The sequence below is a fragment of the Canis lupus genome, chromosome 1 (genome assembly GCF_011100685.1).
Source record: "Canis lupus familiaris isolate Mischka breed German Shepherd chromosome 1, alternate assembly UU_Cfam_GSD_1.0, whole genome shotgun sequence".
NCBI lineage: Eukaryota > Metazoa > Chordata > Mammalia > Carnivora > Canidae > Canis > Canis lupus.
In genome coordinates, this window is record NC_049222.1 from 44,415,879 (window position 1) to 44,441,086 (window position 25,208).

A 25,208-nucleotide genomic window follows, 5' to 3' on the forward strand; every position below is an offset into this window, starting at 1 on the left:
TCTGAATGCTGAGCACAATAAATCTTTAAAAAAGAAATTCTCACATTGTAATGAAGTTCAAGAGCATAAAAGATGGAGGTAAAATTGCAAAGAAAGAGAGGAGGAAACAGTATGTTGTAAGGGAATAAAATCAGTCCTCATCAACACCTTTGGAGTAAAGAGAAAGATGATGGAATGGTGTTTCAAGATGAGTAAAAACTACTTTGAATGACAAACAAAACTAGATATTTTAGAGGTTGCATTCTATACATACGCTAGAAACATGTAATTTACCGATGTTGACATAAACAGTAAAATAACCCATTTCAAGCACTAAAATTGATCACATGAGCAATAGGAATGAGACAGAATAAGAGAAACTGTCATCTTATGAGATTTCTTCAAAAAGATTAAGTGTATTTTTTAAGCAACCAAATAAAATAAGCACTTTTGAGTGCCTACTATGAGCTTCATGGAAGAGTATTAAAACTCAAACTCTGACTCTAAGGGACTTTTTATTTGTTGGGGGGCGCGGGATATAGAGCAGTGAACAGATGAGGGGTTATCCCAGTTCTGTCACTCACTGGCTTTACAATCTTGGGTAAGACTGCCAATCTCTGAGCCTAGTTTGCTCATCTGTACAATGAGGATGATAAAGCCTGTCCCAACAATTTTGTAAATTTTTTGGTGCAATAACAGGCATGTGGCCAGTATTAATAAACGTTATTATTCTCATGTATGATACAGTAGCCAAATTTCCTCTCTCCAGGGGCTAGAGTTTTAGTTTTATTTTATTCTTTGTACTTTCCTGTACTATTTTATGTTTACATTAGGCATATATATTTTTAAGCTAAAAATGCATTCAAAAAATTTTTAATTATTGAAAGGAAATTTTATAGACAATTTTTAGTAGTCTCTGAAATAGAATGAAAGAGGCCTTTGTGAAAAATGTGCACACACACACACACACACACTAAAGGAAGTTAAAATTTGATACATCTAAGGGACCAAAACCCCACAAATAACATAAAGAGTAGCAGTCTGAGAGGAAATATTTGCAACATATATTTTTAACCTCTTGGAAATCAATAAGAAAGAGATAACCCAACAAAAATGTGCAAAAATGAAAACATGTTAATGGAATAGGCAATACAATTCATCGTGAAATATATGAAATGATTTTCAACCTCTAAAGTAATCAGTAAAGTGTTAACTAAAATTATAATGATATAGTATATATCATTCATAAGACTGATACATATTTTGAAGTTTTTTAACTCCAAATATGGGAAGAGACTGTCTCATGCTACAAGTGGTAGCACAGCCCCTTTGCCACATGATTAGGGAGGCACTCTCTCAACAGAAAACGTGCATTGTCCATGACCCAGCATACAAGCCCAGAGGCAGATTTGCACATGGGCATAAGGGGCTAAAACACAGAATATCCATACAGTCTTATTAATAATATCGAAGAAGTTAACAATACAAATGCCAATCAGCTAAAAGGATATGTAAAAAGAAGCGTTTTCATATGAAATACTGCTAGAAACAGTTTAAAAGAATGAATTAGGTCTCAGGTATTAAAATGGAGAGACCTCAAAATAATATTGCTGACTGAAAAACTACAGAAATTCAAAGATGGTACAGACAGCATGGTACTTCTTGAATTAAGAAAATAATGCAGCATTGCACATTTTCTCAGGGTACCTGTCTATGCATATAATTATTGTAAAAGCTTATAATAGACCAAAGCCATAAGAGTGCTTGGGGAAAAGACAGCCTTTTGATATTGGAGTTGAGACCTAAAGAGGTCTTTAGTTTTATCTGGAACTTGTGTATAATTTGTGTTATCATAAAGAAATTTGAATTAATTTAAAGATTGAAGAGAACAAAAGACAAGTTTGACACAATATCTGTTTTAAAGGGTAACGTGCTACAGAAGATAGCACAAATGCACAACTGCATGCAAACCATATTAACTGGAGAAGGAGAAGCAGGAAAAAGAAGAAAGAGGACGAAGGGGAAGAGAAGAAAGCAGAAAAACAACAGAAAGAGTAAGGACAAGAAGAGTGCATAGTAGTAGTAGAAGCCACACTGCAACAGTAGTCATTATGAGAAGAGTCTAGATCACACCATGAGAAGGGCAAGAGGCATTGTGAAGGATGGTGTTTAAATTGGGATTACTGGTGATATTTTATTCTAGGCTGATTTTAGTCTCATTTTCCATAGTCACACCCTACAACTATTCATCAACAACTCCAAAATCTTCCCCTTTAAGGACTCTTAGTCCCTTCAGACTATACTCTTAATTCAGACCCTGAATCTGGTGCTGCCTTAAAACTGAGCCTTCCCATCTGTCATTCTAACCACTTGTTTTGCAAACTACAAATCTCAGGTGGGTGCCCACCACTGCCAAACAAATGTTTCTTTGCTGAATTTACTTTCCTACTCTCCTCTCTGCCAGATCTCCCACCTTCCTTGCTCCCACCTTTGTTCATTGATGCCCCAGACTTTTACTTCATTTATTCATTTAACAAATATTTATTGTGTGCCTACACAGTAGAATTGAAGACAGTGAACATGAATTCTTTTTTTCTAGAAGCTTAGTGAAATAAAAAAACACAAATGGAAACTACAAAATAGAAAATGAGGTCAAGAGAAGGATTTTACTGGAAAAATATGAGCAAGCAAAAAAAGTCTTCAATGAGTCTGCAAGCCTTTTTGTATCTGTCCTCCTACATTTCTTCTTGCTGCTAGTAATAATCAAGAAGGGACCAACCACTCATGTGTGCTATGATTCCTATCTCCTTTCAGTTTCTCAAAGACATTGCCTGCACTAGTATCCCCTTTTTCCCCCGATACATGAAATTTCATTAAGACATGATTCCATAGCACACACACACACACACATTCTCTGATATATCAGATCAAGTTTTCTAAAAATCCTTTCTTGAACTCACACTCCTGTCTGTTCTGTACAGCACAACATCGCCAAAGTATTCTTACATCCTCTTCTCAATTTCTTCCCATTTGCTTTTTAAACTCTTATCTACATATCTTCCAGCCCCACCACTCCACTGCACTTGTCCAGACCATTAATAATGTGCATTTTGCTAAAGCCAACAAACATAATATCTCTGTCCTCATTTTATTTAAACTCTGCAGCATTTGATGAATTTGACCTACTACAGACTTCATGACATTCATTCCTTTCTTGGTCTCTTTAACCCCACTCTGGGTTTCCTCTTTAAATCCTGGCTATTCCTTACTTCTCCATCTTTATCAGGGCTTTAACCTGAGCCCTTTTCTCTTCCTTATACAGACTTTCTTCTCAAGTGGTCTTCCATGGCCCCAGGCTTATATACTACACAAATGTTAACTTCTCCCAAATTCACACTTTCAGTGTGTCTTCTCTTCTAGACTCCGTACTCCAACTATCTATTTAATTTTTTCACCAGATATCTAACAGGTATTTGGCAAAACAATAAACTAAAATGCTATCTATTCCTTTTCAATAATTCCTTTTTAATATTTAAAACCAAACTATGGGGCTGAACTTTATTTTCCCAGAGAAGAGGAGGCTATGAAAGAACCCAGGGAAGATGGAGAAAGTTAAGCTCTTGACTGTAAGTTCCATTATACAGTTTTGAAAGCCTTAGCTTTAAAATGCAACATAAGGTAGACAAAAAGGGAAAATGTTTTGAATGAACTCTAAAAGTTCAATCAATCACTCTGATTATAGAAAGCTCAGCCTAAAGAACTGGGAGAATAGAGTTTATATAATAAACCATAGATTAGGACAGAAAGGTAGCAAAAATTGTGATTTTCCTGACACACTGAGAGGAGAGAAAACTTTCTGGACTGGAGGAAGTCCATCTGAAAGTTAGGAAAAAGAGAACAGAAAGGTCAACTCTTTATTTGGGGCCCTACCCTTATCACTTGCCCACCTCACTATCTTACTCCAGGGACCAACTCATTATGGGAATATAAATCACAAATCTGTGAATATAAAACAGTAAAAGATTTGACTTCATAACTGGCTGGAATTCTGGAACAAGGTGCCTCACAGAACATCTCATGGTACAACTGGGTAGTGATGGTGGAATAAAATGGGCAAGGCAGAGAGAAGAACTGAGATAGTCTTGCATTATAGGGAGGAAATCCAAAAATAGGATGTAGGAGATTATTGGAATTGAGAATACTTGTGCCATCCAGAGGCACCCCTGCCACATGCAGTAAGTGAGCCCTCTAGTTAACTTGTGTGGCAGAAAGCCCAGGGCAGAAACCAGAGATATCACGGATTGAATCTCAGGAAGTGCCCTGTGTGTGGGAGCTGAGAAGTAGGCAGGGAGAGGCTCAAAATATGTGAGGTAGGGCTCAAAGCTCATATACTTTGGAATTTCAAATTCAAATTAATTATATTGAATTAAATTTAAATTAATTAGAAATTAAAACAAAGGGATACCTGGGTGGCTTAGTGGTTTAGCGTTTGCCTTTGGCTCAGGGCGTGATCCCAAGGTTCTGGGATGAGTCCTGCATTGGGCCCCCCACAGGGAGCCTCCTTCTCCCTCTGCCTATGTCTCTGCCTCTCTCTTTGTCTCTATCACGAATTAAAAAAAGAAAAAGAAAATAAATTAAAACAAATAATTATGTTGAAAAATCAATGAAAATACAATTTTTTTTAGGGACGCCTGGGTGGCTCAGTGGTTGAGCACCCGCCCCTGGCTCAGGGTGTGATCCCGTGGTCTCAGGATCGAGTTCCACATCAGTCTCCTTGCCTGGAGCCTGCTTCTCCCTCTGCCTATGTCTTTGCCTTTCTCTCTGTGTGTCTTTCATGAATAAATAAATAAAATCTTTTAAAAAATTTTTAAGCTGATAAATACCACAAACATCACAAAATCCATAATAATAATATTTTTATTAGTTATCCCCCTGCCATGCTTCTGTAATACTTTCCTAAATTTTAGGCTGTATAGTTTTTAAATGCTTCATCATTTTATACAACTTTGTATTATCATTTTCTACGGAAAAAAGAAAATTATTTTAATTTTCCTCTAGCACAGTTGATCAAAATTTATTTTTATTGATTCTTTAGAAAGATTTCTTTCCTTTACAGATTGATAGTGGAATTGTATAAATTTTCAAATTGTCAAATTTGGGGAAATATCTATCAAATTTCTTATGTGACCTATAAGATTTATCAGAAAAACATTTATCAAATAAGTAATATATGAGTTAATATGTTAGGATGCCTAAAATAAGCAATTTCACATATAGACATACTAATGGCTGTAGGACTGCTACAAATTCATGCTTTCAAAAGCAAGAATTCTGATAAATTCTATTTCAAACAATTGTCCTCAAGAGTTTTATTATCCCTGAATAATTGTATTTTGTACTTTACAATTAAATATAGTCATAATAGGAAAGAAATATTTAGATTGAATATTTATAAAAGTCAAACCCCCCTTACAAAAAAAGTATGTCTGGTGATTAAAAGACTTGTGCCCACATTCTAGCTCTGACATTTCAAAGCTCATTTCCTTCCCACTCATTCTGATGCATCCCCTGTAACACATTCATATTCTTTCTCTCTCTCTCTCCTTTTCCTTTATCTCCTTCTTTCTCTATCCTTTTCTGAAACATTGTCCTTCTCTGCCTTAACACTGTTCACATTTTGGATCTTACCATAAGATCTCATCCTCTTACATGATCAGAATTATCATCCAGAGGCTGATGATTTATAAATGAATTGCTCCAGCTGAAATTCAAATATAATCATTCTTCCTTTGTCCTACAACATAACAGGCTCAAAATCAAACTATCAATACCAAATTTGCTTTTCCTCTCTTCCTTCCCTGTTAGATAATGGTATTACCACCTGTCTATTCTTCAATACTAGAATTTGGGACCCATATTATGCCCTTCCTCCTTTATTTCCTATTTCTTGAAAGTAATTAAATCTGTTGATCCTTCTTCCTAATTATCTCAATTCACCATTTGTTACATCTTTTTAAGTGATGTTACTGATTATCTTGCAGTTGGTAATTGTGTAAGTCACTCTCACTACATTTGGGAAATATTGCATTTGAGAAGCCAATAGCAAGTGCAGATGTTCAAAAGAGAGCTGGAAAGGTAGCGATGGAACTTGAGAGAGAGGTTGTGTGTCAACTACATAGAATTGATAGAGGATTGTGAGAAAATAAAGCAAAAGATATGAACTCAGCTCTTCTTTAAAAACTATGATTCTATTATAACATTCAATATAATAAGAAAATGTCTCAAGATTTCCAAGATGTTCCCAGCATAATCATATTGAGAAGATTAAAAAGCTTTGCATGCCTACCATGTTTTAGCTAGTGAGCCAAATATTACTGGGGCAATGCTAATTGCTAGTGAGCCAATGTTTTAGCTAGTGAGCCAAATATTACTCTACAATGTTATCAGCAATGCACTCCCAGAAATGTACATAGCCCACATTATAGTACAGAAGACACATTGTACCTTTAGGTGAAGCCTAAGGAAATAGGGGGAAAAAATCCCACACATTTGTACATCTCTCCATGCTTTGGACTCTTCTACCATAAAACAAGGTGATCAGATAAACTGGTTTGGAAAGCCCCTATCAGTACCTACTTATCATTACATGACCTTTTTGGCCAAAGTTCTTTTCATTTTTTTTTAATAATAAATTAATTTTTATTTGTGTTCAATTTGCCAACATACAGAATAACACCAGTGCTCATCCCATCAAGTGCCCCCCTCAGTGCCCGTCACCCACTCACCCCCACCCCCCCGCCCTCCTCCCCTTCCACCACCCCTAGTTCATTTCCCAGAGTTAGGAGTCTTTATGTTCTGTCTCCCTTTCTGATATTTCCTACCCATTTCTTCTCCCTTCCCTTCTATTCCCTTTCACCAATATGAATGAGAACATACAATGTTTGTCCTTCTCCGATTGACTTACTTCACTCAGCATAATACCCTCCAGTTCCATCCACGTCGAAGCAAATGGTGGGTATTTGTCATTTCTAATGGCTGAGGAATATTCCATTGTATACATAAACCACATCTTCTTTATCCATTCATCTTTCGATGGACACCGAGGCTCCTTTCACAGTTTGGCTATTGTGGACATTGCTGCTATAAACATCGGGGTGCAGGTGTCCCGGCGTTTCATTGCATCTGTATCTTTGGGGTAAATCCCCAGCAGTGCAATTGCTGAGTCGTAGAGCAGATCTATTTTTAACTGTTTTTTTGTAATTTGACAATGAACTGACAGGAAAAAAAGAATATTCTCTCTTCACTTTTACTTTAAAAACTGTTGGTTCTCTAAAAAAAAAAAAAAAGTTTGGCTATCTTACTATATTAAAATAAAATAACCCACATCCTTCTTCCTATATTTAATTCCATTCAACAAGCATTTACTGGTGCCTATCTTGTGCTAAGTTCTGTGCTGAATGGATAAATCTTCTTTTTTATTTCTTTTAATTTTTCCATTTGTGTTATCTTTCATATTTTAGTTATAGTGAGCAATTATATGCACATCATCATCAAAAGTATAAATGAAGTCTTTGTTGTATTTGTTGTATTAAGTATAATAGGTAATAATTTTACAGGCAGACTATGCCTTCTAAAAATGTATAATCTATAGCATATGTTTGAGCTTCAGAAAGTAATTTTCTAATACTGGTATTGGTAGAATTGTTTTGTCATATATTGAAGTTGTGTTCTTCTCTTTTGTTCCTTCATTTTTAAATAAATACCTAGGGATATAGCATTATTTGAAATTGGTAGTAATGTACTTGATTATTTTTTATGTACAAAACTTTCAGATTCTAAAATAGAAGACATTTCTTTTTCTCTTAGACCTTCCAAATTTGAAATCTAAGATATTTCTAAGTTCTAAAAACTAGTTCTTTAAAATAAAAGCAAAGAATTGTTATCTATGAACCAAAAAGCTCTAGCTCTGAGGTAGATGTTCTCATGCTGTTTCTGAAGTCAGTGGTCTGAGATGAGATTTTCCTGCAAACAAAAATCTAAAGCTACAGACAAGAATATTTCAACCGGTTATACTGGTTAAATATATCAGTGGATTTAGCATAGTAATATTTTCTATGATATATAAACATTATTTATCACAGAATTTAGCATCAAGTAGGCAAGACATAATTTTATATAAATTTCTGATGAAATAAATGCTATTTATGTCCCAAAGTAAAATTTTCAGAAACAAAATAAAGCAGGAAATAAGCACTTCCAAAAAAGCATACCCCCCTCTCGCCCCCCCCCCCCAAAAATGGTTAAGCAAAATCTCTTGGCCATAATGGAAGTATCTCACTTTTTTCCTCTGACCAGAGGAGTAGTGCATTGACAGGTAGCCATGTATTCACTCCATCCTCCACTTCAGTTCCATTTCCATAAGGAGAACTTCAAGAATCTTACAAAAATGCATACAATAAAATAAGAGAAATAAAGATGAAAATAGGCAAAGAAGAAACCAATAGAGAATGAAATGATGAGATCAGCAGTAAAGATATGATAGAAATGTATTCATTTTTAATGTCATTAAGATTCTACACTGATTAAGAGGAAACACAGATTTTACTTTGATTTTTCCGAGCCACAAATGCAAAAATATAATCACTTATTCATTTCACATTTTCTATCTAAAAGGTCCATCAGTTCAATCTACTTCAAAAAAGCAGATTTTTCCCTTGCTCTGTGTGAAAGATATTTTTCTCACGAATTATCATTAATGGGAGGAGAATGAAACTAAGAATAAAAAGAGAGAACAAAAAATGAAGCGGGTGTGAATAAAGAGAGAGTAACACTCAACCGAAAAGTCCCTGATGGTCATCACATTCTGGTGACACAGAGACCGAAAAAGCCAATTAACCCCTGGAAGGAAGTTTCCTCTTTGTTTAATTTCCTATAAGCCTTTCTCTGTGCTTCTTTTTTGAGCCAAACTGGTAGGCAATAGTCACTTTCTTGTCCACAAGACTCAGAGGTCTGAGGTTTATTATTCTGTCCTTTTATAAGTATAAGCTATTAGAAATTTGGTCATCAAACACATAAAACTACTTTGAAATAATTGTAAGTGAAATATTTTAAAACATTCTAGATAGCAAAGTGAGTAATCCCCTGTTCCCACTTCCATTAATAGAGAACGTAACAGAAAATAACAAGTTAGTATGTGGTCTCTTTCTATGTTAATACTCAATGAGAGTATCATCACGGACTTTGACTTTGGTTCTTGTTTTAGATCTCAAATCTCTCTTTCTCTCTCTCTCTCTCTTTCACACATACACACACACACACACACACAAACACACACACGCTTGCCTGAAATATCAGAATGAAATGGACAATGAGAAATTTAAGTAGATAGTCATATGACCACTTTGCTCATTAATTAATAACTTATTTTCTCTATTAAAAGTGTGAATTTTTTATATGAGGGTGAGTAGACATAAAAGTCAGAGCAGATGGAAGAAAAGTATCTTTACAAGAAAAGTGCTAGAAAGGGTTCATTGAATCCTTACTAGATTAGGTATATTTCTACTTCACTGGGATTAGCAAACAGGAAAAAAGGGAGAAAAAAAATCCGTTTGGTAAAAACAAAGAGAGCAGAAAATTAGTTCAAAAAGAGGTGAAAGTCTTCTGCACATCCCAATTGGCTCTGCTGTGAATTTCTAGCAGAGCAATGTGAAGGGCTTGACATGGTACGAAACTGACAAACTGGATTCTAGAATATGTTCTTCCTCTTTTCAAGCTTCCTTGGTCATTTTTTTTCTGGCCAGAGACAAGGCCATCACAATTCAAAAATTAACTCAAATTAAACAATAACAACAAAAGGTTTGCAAAGCCCATTGGGTACACACAAGTAATTGATTCAGTGTGGCTTCATTTAACATAAGTTGGTCAAAATCAATGATGTTTTGGCAACTAGTAGTAATTGCAAAAATGACATCAAGAATGGGTCTGAAAATAAATAGGAATTCTTTCATAAACACAAAGAAAGGAAGGGCATTTATAAACAAAAAGTGTATATGAAATCCAGGAGAATATTTGAGATGCTAATGAAATGGAATTCATACTGCCTCTTCCCCCAACACAGCATCTAGAAGCTCCATAAATGGGTCAAACCCTGAAGGTCCTGAGAATATAATTTTTCAAAAATAATTATTGTATAGTTATATATTTGGATTTATATAGCAAATAAGCTACTCAACCACATAGAACAGACTTTAAAAAATACATACTAGGAAAATTTCAATGGAGATAATTAAAAAGAAAAAAATAGCTTGAGCCTCTGCCTAGAGGAAATGCCCCAATTCAGTGGGCATGATGAAACCAGTCAAGGTCAGAAAGACCCTGGGAGTTCAGGAGAGACACTCCAAGGAGATGCCATGTATCCCTCCTATGTCACTTTGTCCATTTTGTCACCAAATTCATTGATGGCACAGTAAGAAGGAATAGGCACAAAGGATGTTTTGAAACAGGCTTGTACAGTGTTAATATCCAGGGGCTCTACTCAGATCCACTCAGGTAAACTGAACAAGCAAGGATGGTCCTTCCTTTAGCTCACCTCTTCAGCATGTTTGCTAACACTGGTTTATATTCTTCTATGATTTACAGTGTGACTCTGATTGTTCATGTAACTTTTCTGGGGCAGCATTCATACCACTGCATCAGAACAGAACAGAATGAAAAGCCCGTGTTTGTTGGACTGTATGATCCCTTTTCTGATCAGACTGTCCCTTTAGATTAAAGCCTTTAGAGATATGCTAGAGGCAACTAGAATTCTCAAACCTTTGGTCTTGTATAATTGTCTGACATATATTTAGGAAATTGCTAAGCCCTCTTTTGTATGTTGCTGTGACTCAAAGTGTGAGTAATTGGGGTAAGAACATCGGCTATCTTTAGAGAAAGGCTCTTTGGATAAATTGAGAAAATTCAAACAGCTTTATTCCTGTAAAATGCCAATTGAAACAGCTTCTGTAGATATTCACTTTTCCTCTTGTGATGTAGGACCCTAGCCTAATTTTGTTTCACAAACATCTCGTCCCGGGGCAGGAAAATTTTTCAGCTGAAATAAACATATATCAATAAATACCTAGTGCTAAGATGAGCCTGAAGAAAAGGTTAAAGGTATGATGAGTCATAAAACTGACAGTAAAGAACCTAATTATTTAACATAATACACTCTTAAAGATAAGATGTGAAATGTAAGGTTAGCTGGGTGAGAAAGTGACTAATGTAGTTAGGCATGCTTTTATATCATGCAGATCTGTTATCAGTGGTGTAGCTAACACAGTTGAGGTTTTTTTTTTTCCTTCTTTGTGGGAGAAATTTATTTTTGTAAGTATCAAAAATTTTTAAACTTCTTGAGCATCCAAGTCACTTATTCTAAAATCTTTAAAGTCATACTTTTAATCTTGTTTTTATTTGTTTGTTGTTGGACTTTGGAGGATCTTGTCTAAACTAACCTTTTTATGTTTGCCACATTTAAAGTCCTCACTAAAATCAAATTGCTTTACCTCCTCAAGTTGATGACTTTCTCTACCTTTTCCTTTATAAATCTTTTAGAGGATTCAAACTTCTAAAGCAATTCAAAAGGCCCCAGATCTGACTTTCTGGCATTAATGCAACATCTGCAATTTTAACAGACAAGATGGGGCATCAGAATTTTAGAGCTCAAATAAACAATTCGAGCCTGTTGACCCTAAGAGGGTTCATGGAATCCTCCATTAAAACTGCAGCTTCCAAAAAAAAAAAAAAAAAACTGCAGCTTCCGGGGATCCCTGGGTGGCGCAGTGGTTTGGCACCTGCCTTTGGCCCAGGGAGCGATCCTGGAGACCCGGGATCGAATCCCACATCGGGCTCCCGGTGCATGGAGCCTGCTTCTCCCTCTGCCTGTGTCTCTGCCTCTCTCTCTCTCTCTCTCTCTCTGTGACTATCATAAATAAATAAATTTAAAAAAAAACTGCAGCTTCCCAGTGCTTATTGAAACCAAACAAACTTTCCTGAACACTGATTTAGGGCCCTAAAAAAATGAGTCCATAACACTACCTCCTCCAACCAACAGCCATCTTGGACTAAAAGAGTTAGCTTCTTAATTTCATGTGACTGAAAAATATACACATGCTAAAGTTTAAAGAGAATTTATTGCACCATGTAAACAAAAAGTCCAAAGCTCAGGTAGATGTTCCTCTCTTGCTCTCTTAAATTCACACCCTCTGTGTTGGATCCACTTTCAGACAGACCCTTCCAAGAACCTTACATTCTCTCAGGTTTAATTATCTAAAAATAGTTTATTCTTTCTCCAGAAGTCCCCCCCAAATCTTATTGGCTCTGGTTGAAACATGAGACCATCCCTGAACATTCATTCACCAAGGCCCCAATCACTTTACATGTTGATGCCTTAAACTAGTAATAGAGCCCAATATAAAACCTTCAGACTAAGAGTGGAAAAAGAGTGATTTCCCAGAGTGATAGTGAGTACTATTCCTAACATTAAGGCAAATAGATGTGGAATGTCAAATACCTCTCACAATTTGACAATACATTAGCAAGATATTCTTCCAACATCATATATAATTTATTAGCGTTGTCAATATACCTGCTTCTCTCTTCTAAATTCTAATTTCTGTGGCTTTGAAAACATAACACTCCTAGGTACTTACACAGGGGAAAGAAAACCATATGTTCATGCAAAGATATAATTAATGTTCATAACAGCTCATTTTCAGTATCTAAAAACTAGCTGCAACTCAATTGCCATTAATAGATGAGTAGATAAACAAGTTTAGCATATCCACACAATGATATCTATATCCATACTCAGTAATAATAATATCCATACTTACTAATAAAAAAGAATGCATTATTGACACATGCAACAAGATGTAGATGAATCTCAAAATAATTATGCAGAGTGTAAGAAGCTAGACAAAAAAAGAGTACACACTGAATGATTCTATTTACATAAAATTCTAGAAACTGAAAAGTAACCTAAAATGACAGAAAGCAGATCAAGATCAGGGGTCAAGGCAGGGAAGAGAATATGGAAAGATTAAGGACCTGCACAAGGAAACTTCTAGGGGTGATGGGTATGTTCATTATCTTGATCAAGAGTTGTCATTTTTTGCTGTAAAGGGTAAGATAGTAAATATTTTAGGCATTGAAGGCCACATGGTCTCTGTCACAACTACTTGACTCTGCCACTGCATCATCAAAACAGCTAAAGATAAGAAGTAATTAAGTGAATGCGAGTGTGTTCCAACCAAATAGGCAGCAGCCCAACCAGGTCTGCAGGCTGCAGTTTGCCAATTCCTGATCTTAATTAAGATGATTGTTCCGCAAGTGTGTACATATGTCAAAACTTATCAAATTGTACACTTTAATTACATGCCATTTATTGTATGTCAATTATGCCTCAATAAAGCTATTAAAAAATAAAAACAAAACAAACAGCCTTAGCTTCCTCGCCATGGATTGGATAAAGTTCAATCTTGCCACGGCATACAAATCCCTCCAAGAACCAGCCTCTGTGTTCCTACCGTTTCAGATTTGTTGCCATTCTCTGGTGGGATTTTACCTTTTGGGAGAGCCAAAACACATGCATTGAGCCATTTCAACTCATGACTTTGTTTAGGTGGTCTACCTATCTAGAAAAACCTACTCTTACCAATGTAAGATTAAACTTGCATATCTACCATTCCGAGATACTTTCCTTCTTCCCTTATCTTACCCCTTCTATTCCCTTCATTTCTTCCTTCTGCCACCATAATAATCTGTGTGTGTGTATACAGATATATGTTTACATGTGCATATAAACACACTTGCACCATTACATTGATATATATATATACAAACCCATTCTTGTATGATTACACTTTTCCATACTTTTAACTATATATATCTAAAATTTTCCTTTACATATTTAGAGTTAAAATGAATTATTATTCATTTTATAGTCATTTCATGAATATCAGTAAGACTTGGATATGTGACTGAGAGCTCTCTGTGTCTATTACATCTATCACAGTGCCTGGCACATTTTTTAAAACGTGATAAATCAGTATGGCAGCTGTTATTATAACGATTTTATAGATTATAAGACTGATAGGTAGAGAAACTGTACTTAGCTCATAGCAACATGGTTATAAGGAGCCAATCTAGTATTAGAAAAGAGTCCTTCCATATCTAATCTCAAGTGCTTCCACTAACTCTTGCAATATCTTTTATTATTGGAAGCTGATCTATATTTCACATTGGTCTTCTTCTGACTTTGCCACCACTCCTCCTTCATCTCCTAGATACACCAAAATGAAGACTGCTACCAACATCTACATTTTCAACCTTGCTCTAGCAGATGCCTTAGCAACCAGTACCCTGCCCTTCCAGAGTGTCAATTACCTAATGGGAACATGGCCATTTGGAACCATCCTCTGCAAGATTGTGATCTCCATAGATTACTATAATATGTTCACCAGCATCTTTACCCTCTGTACCATGAGTGTTGATCGCTACATCGCAGTCTGCCATCCCGTCAAGGCTCTGGATTTCCGTACTCCCCGCAATGCCAAAATAGTCAATGTTTGCAACTGGATCCTCTCTTCAGCCATTGGTTTGCCTGTAATGTTTATGGCAACAACAAAGTACAGGCATGGTAAGTTGCAGGAATAAGGGATAATGGACTTATAGACTGACATGCTGATAAAGTCATGAGCCAAGTATGGAGTGGTCCAACATATTAGATTGTAATTTGAGCGATTTTTTCTAGCAAAATGCCTTTGAATTTTTTGTAGTAGGAATTTTTCCCTAAATTTTAAGCCCACTAAACATGTTAAAGAAAATATAATCTAGTGTTTCCTGATTTCTCTGCATCATCAAAATGATAGGAAAATAAGAATATAGCTCTTCCAAGAGTAATTAGAACTTAAATTCCAAAAAACTTAGGTGGAGACTTGTTTTAAAATTTCAAGTGCCTGCCCATATGACAAATACATATTTCTAGTCCTCATATCAGAATGATGAACCACCCATCAAAAAGTGGAATGAAAATATCCATTAGCTTGTACCTCCTCTAGCCTTTGGACTGTAATTATATTTTTATGTCAACATAGACTCCACAGAGGATCTAGCTCACAGTGAAAAGTTCTACAATTATTGACTGAATGAAAGCTTAAAGTGATTAAAATGGAAAAAAAAATGAGATATTAAGGAAAAAAATCTAAAAACTAACTCCCCCTAAAAATCAACAGAGAGCTGAGTTTCTCCCTCAATTTCTTTAAACCTTCCATTGTTGACTTCCCTTAATGGGTTTAAGTTAGCTCTGGTCAAAGCTATAATGAGATGCTGTTGCTAATTCTTCCTTATAATTATTGTTTTCTAGGTTCCATAGATTGTACACTCACATTCTCTCACCCAACCTGGTACTGGGAAAACCTGCTGAAAATCTGCGTTTTCATCTTTGCCTTTATCATGCCTGTCCTCATCATTACAGTGTGTTATGGACTGATGATCTTACGCCTCAAGAGCGTCCGTATGCTCTCTGGCTCCAAAGAAAAAGACAGGAATCTGCGAAGAATCACCAGGATGGTGCTGGTAGTTGTGGCTGTGTTCATTGTCTGCTGGACTCCCATTCACATTTACGTCATCATTAAAGCCTTGATCACAATCCCAGAAACTACATTCCAGACTGTTTCCTGGCACTTCTGCATTGCTCTAGGTTACACAAACAGCTGCCTGAACCCAGTCCTTTATGCATTTCTGGATGAAAACTTCAAACGATGCTTCAGAGAGTTCTGTATCCCAACCTCCTCCACCTTTGAGCAACAAAACTCCACTCGAATCCGTCAGAACACTAGAGACCACCCCTCCACGGCCAATACAGTGGATAGGACTAACCATCAGGTATGCAGCTTCTAGAATTGGGCACACCTACTGGGGATGACATAAAAATTAGTTTGTACCAATCCAAAGTTTTAATCCATTAGAAGTGGATCCGTAACGAATGGATGGAGGTTCCTACCATGAGGACTGAGGGAGGAGAGGAGCAAAATTATGGTCATTGTGACAGAGAGATACTTCATTATATAATTTGTATATATTTAGTTATATAGAGAGATATGCCAACTAGAAATTCATCAAGCTGCTAAAAATCAGTATCTTCACAGCTGTTGCTTCTATGCAAAATTAATGATGTTAGCACATTGAGGAAGTGATGCTAAATTCTTCTCATTTTCTTTAATGTTATATGTTTCATGCATATCATTCCAATATCCCTGTCACTTCTCAAAAGTCAGTCCTGTTCTGGTTCTGTGGTTAAACAGAAAGGGTCATCACTTCATTCACTGTGGTGATGGGTGCCAGATGTTTCCAGCAAATCACTGTCATAGCAAAGGAAAAAAGACAAAAAAAAAAAAAAAAGCCAGCCTAACTTGTTCAGCCATCGGTTTGTCAATTTTTATACCTGAACTCTAGAGAGAACAGCAAACATATTACTTAATTATTAGAACTAACTCAGTTTTAGAACAGTCATCGCCAGTCAGGATTAATATGGTGAGGAGTGATGATTTTTTGTAAGATATATTCTTATGCACAGAGTACAGAGTGTGGCCTGCACCAAAGAGTCAAGATTTATACACGGTATGATCATCAGATGAGAATCAAAAAGAGAAAAAATTGTCTCTAAGTTCATATGACCTTGATAAGCCACTGATGATGCAAAATTTGGAATCCAACCTAGACGGTAAATTAAACATACACGTCACTACTAATATTAATTTAAATAAGTAAATTTGCAAATCATAGTGCCAACATCAGAAAATCACAGCCTCTGTAATTTTATAACACAGAATTCAAATTCCAACTTGCCGTGAAGGAAATCCTTGAGTCAGAGCCATCAACTTCATAGGGTCAGGGGCCAGGACTGTGAGAACAGATGCCTCCGTAAAAGTGACTAGGAAGCCTAACCAGAGGAGGCAGAGGGAAAGCCTTACAGTACAGAGCGGCTGCTTGCTCTCAGTTTTCTTTTCCCCATGCCTCACTCTGCTTCCCCCTATCCCCACTGCCGTGCCCCAGGCTCACCTAGGCTCACCCTTTCCTACTGACCACAGGCCTAGCCTAAGGAGGCCCAAATGATCATCCCTCCGGGATGCTAATCCTCACAGTGCTGATATTAATGCTGAAAGGAACTTGGGAACTTGGGCCTAGACAGTATAAGATAATGATGGCAGACCCACTGCCAACCAAAGGGAAATTACTAATTTACCATGTGTCCCTTCTAATTCCATTTCAGGCTGGGTAAAAGCCAGAAAGAAATGTTTTTCTACTCTGCTTCTTTTCTCTGTATTTTTTTCCACATCAAGCCCTCTAAACCTGCCTCTTCTACTAAACAGCTCTCCCCCTCAGCAGCTATCAAAGGCTTGTGAGTACCTTAAAACGGGTAGGGATCCAAATAGATTTCCTCCGACCTGAGGATAATACATTGCAGAATGCAATTTAAAACTCTCAATCCTAAACCAAGGTTAACACATTTTGCAGTGGAACAAAGTACTTCCGTTCAAGCACAGGGATGGAGCGCTATCAAGTATTGACTCTATCTCAGTCGGGGCGTGCCCCACCTTCCCTCTCTTGCGGGCACGCTGGGGTGTGGCTGTGGGTAGCCTTACCCAGGACCACTGCTGGGGCCTCTTGTCCCATCGAATCTTCTGAGCGTGCTTCCCTCACCTGCTCTCCGGGAAACACAGCTCCCAGCCTGCCTGGCGGAGAGCTTCTCCTGTTCAGCATGATTGTCCTGCAGTTGCCCCGACCCTGCTCTTGACTCCCGTCCAGATGCAGCATTTTCACATTAGTGTGGTTCCTGCATAGCCAGAGAGAGGAGAAAGGAAGCTAATTGAGGAAGCTCTGTTCTAAGTAACTAAAAGGTTTGCTTTAAAAATACATCCAATTAGGGCTTATCTTCATTGCTGCCTCTATGAAGCAGCGTCAGTGTCAGATAACAGCAGAAACACATTAGCCCTGGAATTGGCTGCTTTCCCAAAATGCCCAGCTGGGAGGGCTGGACAGAGAAGAGCCACTGCCAGGAAAAGAGGAAAAGACACTCTGACATATTTGAAAATTAAGATAAATCAAAGATCTCTTTCACTCATCTCCACTGATGTGTCATTGTTAGAATCAAGGCCGTTCCACAGACATCTGGAAGGAGACTTTGGTGAGAGTTTTGATAATGTATCAAAATAATGAAATTACTTGAAGGAAAAATCAGAGACTTTATGGCTGTGTCTATAGGACATAGTTGATCAATCATACAAATTCAGAATCTGACAGGTTTTGGGGGTTTTTTGTTCGTTTGTTTGTTCTTTCATGTTTTTTGTTTTTACACCATGAGCCATTCTTTTGGGAAACAAGGCTAATTGGATTTGCATGAACTTTTTAACTGCTTGTTTGGAGTTGGTGCTGTGGTAGATGTTTATGTCCTGCCTGTGTATTTGTATTTTCTCGAAGAAATATATTCTATATGTCACATTTCAAGCGCACTAGTCAACTTCATATTCTGCAGATCAGAGATCCAATATCAAACCTTCCCAGGGTGTCTGTATTCTGACAACTATACACTGAGACCATGTCCCTACAGCGCAAAATGAAGAGTTGGCAGTTATTAAGGTAATTTGATAAGCCATATGAGAAAATTCTGTGCCCAAAATAAATTTTGAATCATATTTACATAGTTAAGGGTTACTTGGTCAGCTTTTGCTATGTAACAAATCATTCCAAAACATAGTGGCTTAAAGCAACAATTTATGTAGTTTGTGCTTCCATATATGAGTAGTTTGAGCAGGTCTGGGCTAGAAGATTCTTCAGTCTTAGGTGGGCTCAATGCAGGGGCAGCAGCAGCTGCCAGAACTGCTGTCAGCTAGCCGGTCTGGGATGACCTCTGCAAGAATGGCAAGGTCCTGATGGAACCTCATCTTCCAGCATGTTAGCCCCTGCTTTCCTCATGGTGGTCACAAGTTCAAGGAGTAGAAAACAGACCTTACCTCTTGATGGTAGAAGCTGCAGTTATATTGCAAAGGGGTGTAGATATAGGGAGGGAAATCATTGTGGGCCCTTTTGCCAACTATCTACAGTAGGCGATGCTGCACTGGACAAGCATAGCTTCCTGAGGGCGTGAACCACATCTGCCTTGCTCCTTCTTCTTCTTCCAGTAGCTACCTAAACAGTGTCTGACATATTAATAAGTACTCTAAAAATATCTATTGAACGAGTGAATGATCAAAGGGCTCATGATATTTCAGGAGATATGGAGGACAGTAGGAATGACCCCTTTCTTATGTTACTAATTGATGACCTCAATGCTTACGTAACACTCTGCCATTATTCCAGGCTCACTCTTCAGTAACTGGAAAATATTCATGGAAGGGGTTCTTCGTTTTCTTTTCTTGAGTCCTCTGATCAAAAGTTCTACTGTCAAAAAAAAAAAAATTGTTACATGTGTGCTGGTCTTCTAATTTTATTTTTAGCAAGTGCTATTGATGAGCAGGCCAAGAACTGGATTCCAGGCCCTAAAGAGGTCTTGCTCTGGCTAAGTATAAAAATAAAATAAAATAAAATAAAATAAAATAAAATAAAATAAAATAAAATAAAATAAAATAAAATAAAAATGTCCTCCTCTCCTTTGTGCATTCTAGGACTCAGCTTCCTGCTCCAGCTGCAGGACTCCATGCCTGATTTATGGCCAGCTCATAGTCTTTATGACTTCTAGAGTTTATTAGGTAGACTCAGGCATAGACATTCATTTTCTATCTGCTGTACATGTAGCAGCCAGTGGTTGTCATGGGACTCCACCTTGCTTCAGAGCACTTTCCCCATTTGCTCAGATCAATTCAGATCAGCTCAGACCTGAGATGCTGACCACTCTAACTTGCCTTCACTGCTTCATGTCCCACCCTGATTTGCATTCCATAATGCATTTTTTATTTTGATACCAAGACTATGTCCTTTAATGTTTAACATTATATGGGAAAAGAAACAACTCTATTAGACAGTTGGATTATTATTTAAAGAGTTTGTATTAAACATAACTGTCATAATAATGCTATCTTACATTTGTATCACAGCACAGATTAAAAGTGCTTTCATGTGCACTATCACACTGGCTTCCTGTAACAACCCTGACGGGTAAACATAAACAAATAAATGCTCAGGGAGGCTCAATGGTTATAAAAGATCAAACCATCAATAAGAAGCAGAACCCCGAAAAAACACCTGGGCCTCTAGTATTAATCCAAAACTCTCCTTTGCTTCCTACACAATGCCACTTTATAGTCAAATATTATTACATGGTCTCAGCCAGAGGTTCTCAAATCTTATTATAAGTTTTGAGAAATTCCTCTAAGAAATTCTGGTTCACTGGGTCAAGGTCAAGGAAGGGTCCAAGAATCTGCATTTTGAATAAAACATGAAATTGAAACTGGTTAAAAGAAATTGATACTGGTTAAAGCTGTAACTTTATCCAAATGTATAAAAGTTACCGTTTTGTCTAATCTGACTACTATTTTAGTCAAGCTGATTGGTAAGAATGTTTTCACCAAATGAATCTTATATTTAGCAAAATAATGCAGCTATAGGTGGACAAAGCTTTAATTTTCTAATATAACTATCAATGAGTCTTTAGGGCATTGATAAAACTAATATTATGGTAACCTCTGCCAACTTCTTCTCATTGATATGACAAGTCCAGCTCTAAGCCCTGTGGTTACCATTTTTAAAGCATTTTCTTAGCATTTTAATCAAAGTACCATGTCAAGAAATTAGGAGATGCTTTGCAATTTTATTAACTACAAAGTTATATTATCCCCAGCTAAACTAAAAGCAGTAGCCTAATTTTTTAAATCAACCACATCACTCTCAAAAACTAGATCTTGATGTTTTTTTATAAAACATCTGTGGAGAGATCATTTGAGAAGGAAAAGCATTTCAATTCCATCACAAAAAGCCCCAAAGGAATAGTTCACAAAAATTACAGAGCTTGACCACATTAATGCATATTTTGTGAATAAAACAAAAATGGATATTCTTTCAACTAGAGGATTTAAAAGAAAATGGATCCAGTTATGAGTGTGTGTGTATGCACATATGTGCATGTGCATAATATTGGTGTGCCTCTTTATGCATGTGTAGTACTAGAGTATATTTATATTAAAAATGAATAGTATCTTTAATAAATAACAATAAGAATTTCATGTTTGTATAACTTGGCCATTATCTGGGAGGATAAAATATTATTTAACTGAAAATATGATTATTCACAGAAAATATTTGGCTTTAAGACTATTAGAAAATGTCACTTATTGACCAGTTTGTGTCCCAGTATAACTTATTTAGTCATATGCGGTATGAATTATTATCTCTACAGTTGAGAAAGCCAATGTTTACAGAATTACTTGCCCAAGGTCATATTTACAAAATTAGTGGCTGAGGAACAAATCCAATTGAATTTGAATCTATGTGCCCTACTGCCCCACCAGTTGGTTGTCACTCTTCTCCAATGGGTAGCTCCTAGAACTAAATTGTAGCATTTACATATGAACAATTCAAATTCCACAAGGTCTTTATGTAGGGCTTGTTTATATGTATTCATATCATATCTGTGTATAAAGATAAACATCTAGATGGATTAATGAATAACATGAGGAATTAGAAATTTAATAATGAGGATTTTGCTTATCATTCCATGAGTTATTTGAACTAAAATCTTTTGCAATCATTAAAGTCGTGTTGATTCTCACTAAAATGATAACATTTGCTTTTCCACAAGTTAAAATTTTTTCATTCATGTCAGAGAGGCTGAGTTAGCATTTTTATTTTTTTTTTAAGATTTTATTTATTTATTCATGAGAGACACACAGAGAAAGAGGCAGAGACACAGGCAGAGGAGAGAAGCAGGCTCCAAGCAGGGAGCCGGATGTGGGACCGGATCCTGGGACTCCAGGGTCCACGTCCTGGGCCAAAGGCAGGCGCTAAAACCACTGAGACACCCAGGGATCCCCCCTAGTTAACATTTTTATAAATTCACATTTATCCTACTAGAGAAGGCAGCTTGTTGGGTGGTGGTGCCAGAGGATACCAGGATGGGGAGAAGAGTGAATGCTGTAGTTGTCATGCTGTGCCTGTCCAACATGTGATGGAGCAAGCAACCTCTTCATCTTATACGAGTTCAGTTTTTTCAACTTGCATATAAGAGGGTTTTAAGCACAAGATTATATGTATATCAGAACCATACAGTGACTCTGAGGCATGAATTAGCTAACATTCTTCTTGAATGGAATTTTCTCATCTTTCAGGGAGGTTAAGTTTTAAAGATTAGATTACTAATTAATTACACAGCAGCAATTTTCCTGTGCTTGTTGTTTCAATTGATGTAACTGATAATATACAGCAACACATTCATCCTTTTAAAAAGTAACTTTAAATGAGATGTTACCTTATTCGGCTAACCTCAAGTGGGAGAATTGTTATTTTCCTAATTATTTAACATGAACAATTCTCACATTGAGCTTTCGTGTTTTGAGACAGGGTTGTGTTTATTTGTTATCTATATTTATTGCTGGGAGCTAAGTACAAAATGTAGATATTTTGCTCTTTTAAACTTTCTACAACTCATTTATTCTTCCTTCTACCTCTATGAATTTGAAATGCAGGTTACATAGTATTTTTTTTGCTTTTGTGTTTTTTTTCCTCATACCAAACAAACTGATCATCTGAATGAAGATGACCAATTACAAACCGGTCATTTAATTTTTGAATGTCATTCGAGTGCTATATCTTTGGGTAGGTTGCATAAATATTTGGATATCACTACCATTTTACAAATGACAAAAATTATTTTGGGGATGACATTATGAGAACTACAAGTTTCTAAAATAGAACATGTCTCAATTTTTTCCTTTCTAATAATATTTGCATAGAAATCAAGAACCTAGAGTCACAACTTTTGTTGCCCTTCTCCTTCTACACTAAGGAATTTCGTTCTTATATAATGGAGTTCCTGGCTTTGAAGTGAGTAGAAAGTGGGGTAAGGAGAAGCTACTAACAGGATTCATTTTTGGCGCTAAAAACTGTGATAGTACTTTTTCAAAACATGAATGGTTTTCATGATCCCAAAGATTATAATGCCAGTTCTCAAGACCTCATATGAGTTTGATCTTCTGCATTATCAGTTATGTATGCTGAAGGAATGAATACCCATAAATATTATTTTACTAACCATACCTGGGTGGGAGGTAATTTAAATTTAATTTAATGTTTGTTGCTTTATTGTTTGTGAATGAAAGGAATGAACTACTTTTCCTTCCATAATAACTGAACTTATTAGGAACATAAGCAAATAAAAAATTAGCTCCATATAGTTATCAAATATTAAAGATAAGCTGAAAGTTTCACTGCGATTTAAAATAATAGTTCTGTCAGTCCAAGAATGAATATGGGGGAAAATAATTCATATCATTTATCTATAAGCATAGTATTTATAAGGAAAGAAGAAAGGAAAGAAGGGACGGATGGAGATAAGAGTACATATTGTGTTTGAAATTAGCCACATTCTTCCTACTATTCTGTTTTCCATACAGATACCAGGAATCCTGGGGATGTCAGAATCTAGGAACTCTGTGAAGCTACCTAATTGTTTCCCCATTTTTTCTACCCATATTGTCAAATCTTCATAAAGATCAAAAGAGATAGGTAGACATAGAGATGATTCAGAATCACAAAATGTTAATGTGGTATGCTTAAGTCCCTAAAGCATAACAAATGGGGATGCCTGGGTGGCTCAGTGGTTGAGCATCTGCCATCAGCTCAGGTCATGATCCCGAGGTCTTGAGATTGAGTTCTGCATCAGGCTCCCTATAGGGAGCCTGCTTCTCCCCCTGCCTATGTCTCTGCTTCTTTCTCTGTATCTGTCATGAATAAATAAATAAAATCTTTTTAAAAAATCAAGCATAACAAATTAATAACTTTTGCTTATAGTGATGAAATATTTATCTCCAAGACACCTGATAGAAAAGCAAAAAAGTAAAGGCTATGGAAAATGGCATTAAGAAATAAGAATATTTTACTCAAGAAAAACCAAAGTATTAAAAAAAAAACCCTTAAGAAAATGCAGTGCATAGGGGATGTAGAAGGGAATGTAGTCATTATATATTTGGCATTATGAACACTTATTTAACCCATCCTACAGTTTACCAATTTAGCAAGAATATTTCACTCTTATTGTTCTTTCCTCTTCTCTGTCATGTTACCCAAAATGTCCTTATATTCAAAAATCCCCAAATATATATCAGTTCATTCAAATTCAAAACATCAACTTAAAAAATGCTTTCTCTGACCTACCCTTAGGAAATAGAAGAGATACATGTCACTCACAGAACTTTACCATGCTGTTTACCTTGGAGGCTTACAGTATGACTACCATATACATATGTCAAGCATATGCAAAATATTTACAATTCTTAGGTGATTGGAACTGGAAAGAAAACACTAAAGTTCATCCAGTCCAAACTGCCTTATCCTACAAATGAGGAGTATAGGCCAAATATGTACTTTTTAAATTTGTGCTTTTTTTCTAAATATAAAAGATGTTAGTGAGAATCTTTTCAAATATCTGGTTTTCAAGTACAGTTTAAGAAAACTTTTACGACTAAAGAAAAAGTCAGGTAATTTTATATTATTTATACTCTATGTAAATTTAATTTAAAAATTCAGGTAAGGAAACACTTTATAATTATGTAAAAATAGAAGATGTAATATAAAATCCTAAAAGTTTAGGTGGCTCATTTATTTTTCCAGATGCTACCACTGCCCAACTAAATGCTCCTAAGTAACTCCATCCAGCTTCAAATGCTACGTCTGTGAGAATGATGATAACTGTAGTAGGCAGCACTTAGTTTTGACTTGAATGTGATGAATTATAGGCCACATACTTTGCCAGGCAATTGGCTAACACTATTCTAAGCCACTCAATGAGGCTTTACACTTTTCATCTCCTTCCTTCTCTTTTCCCCAAGAAACTGAATTACAGCTCTTGTAAAGAAAATTCAAAAGGAATAAAATAAATGGTGCTGAAAGGAATCATAAGTTTGATCCTAGCCAAGGCTTCTCAACCTTGGCACTGATGACATTTTAGACCACCTAATTCTTGTTGCAGTAGACTGTGCATTGTA

General features: G+C 36.3%; 1 protein-coding gene across 2 annotated transcripts in view; it reads left to right on the forward strand.

The window, feature by feature from the left end:
• LOC119875961 (mu-type opioid receptor) overlaps positions 1–18,595 on the forward strand; it is a 50,515-nt gene extending 31,920 nt beyond the window's left edge. The window contains exons 2-5 of one of the 2 annotated variants that reach the window (XM_038526370.1): positions 14,301–14,653; positions 15,380–15,900; positions 15,953–15,961; positions 17,613–17,654. In XM_038526370.1, coding sequence (XP_038382298.1) covers positions 14,301–14,653; positions 15,380–15,900; positions 15,953–15,961; positions 17,613–17,654 — 925 coding nt within the window. Of the gene's footprint in view, positions 1–14,300; positions 14,654–15,379; positions 15,901–15,952; positions 15,962–17,612; positions 17,655–18,550 lie in introns of those variants that run through there. The other variant, XM_038526371.1, reaches the window with a different exon arrangement.
• The last annotated feature ends 6,613 nt before the right edge of the window (positions 18,596–25,208 follow it).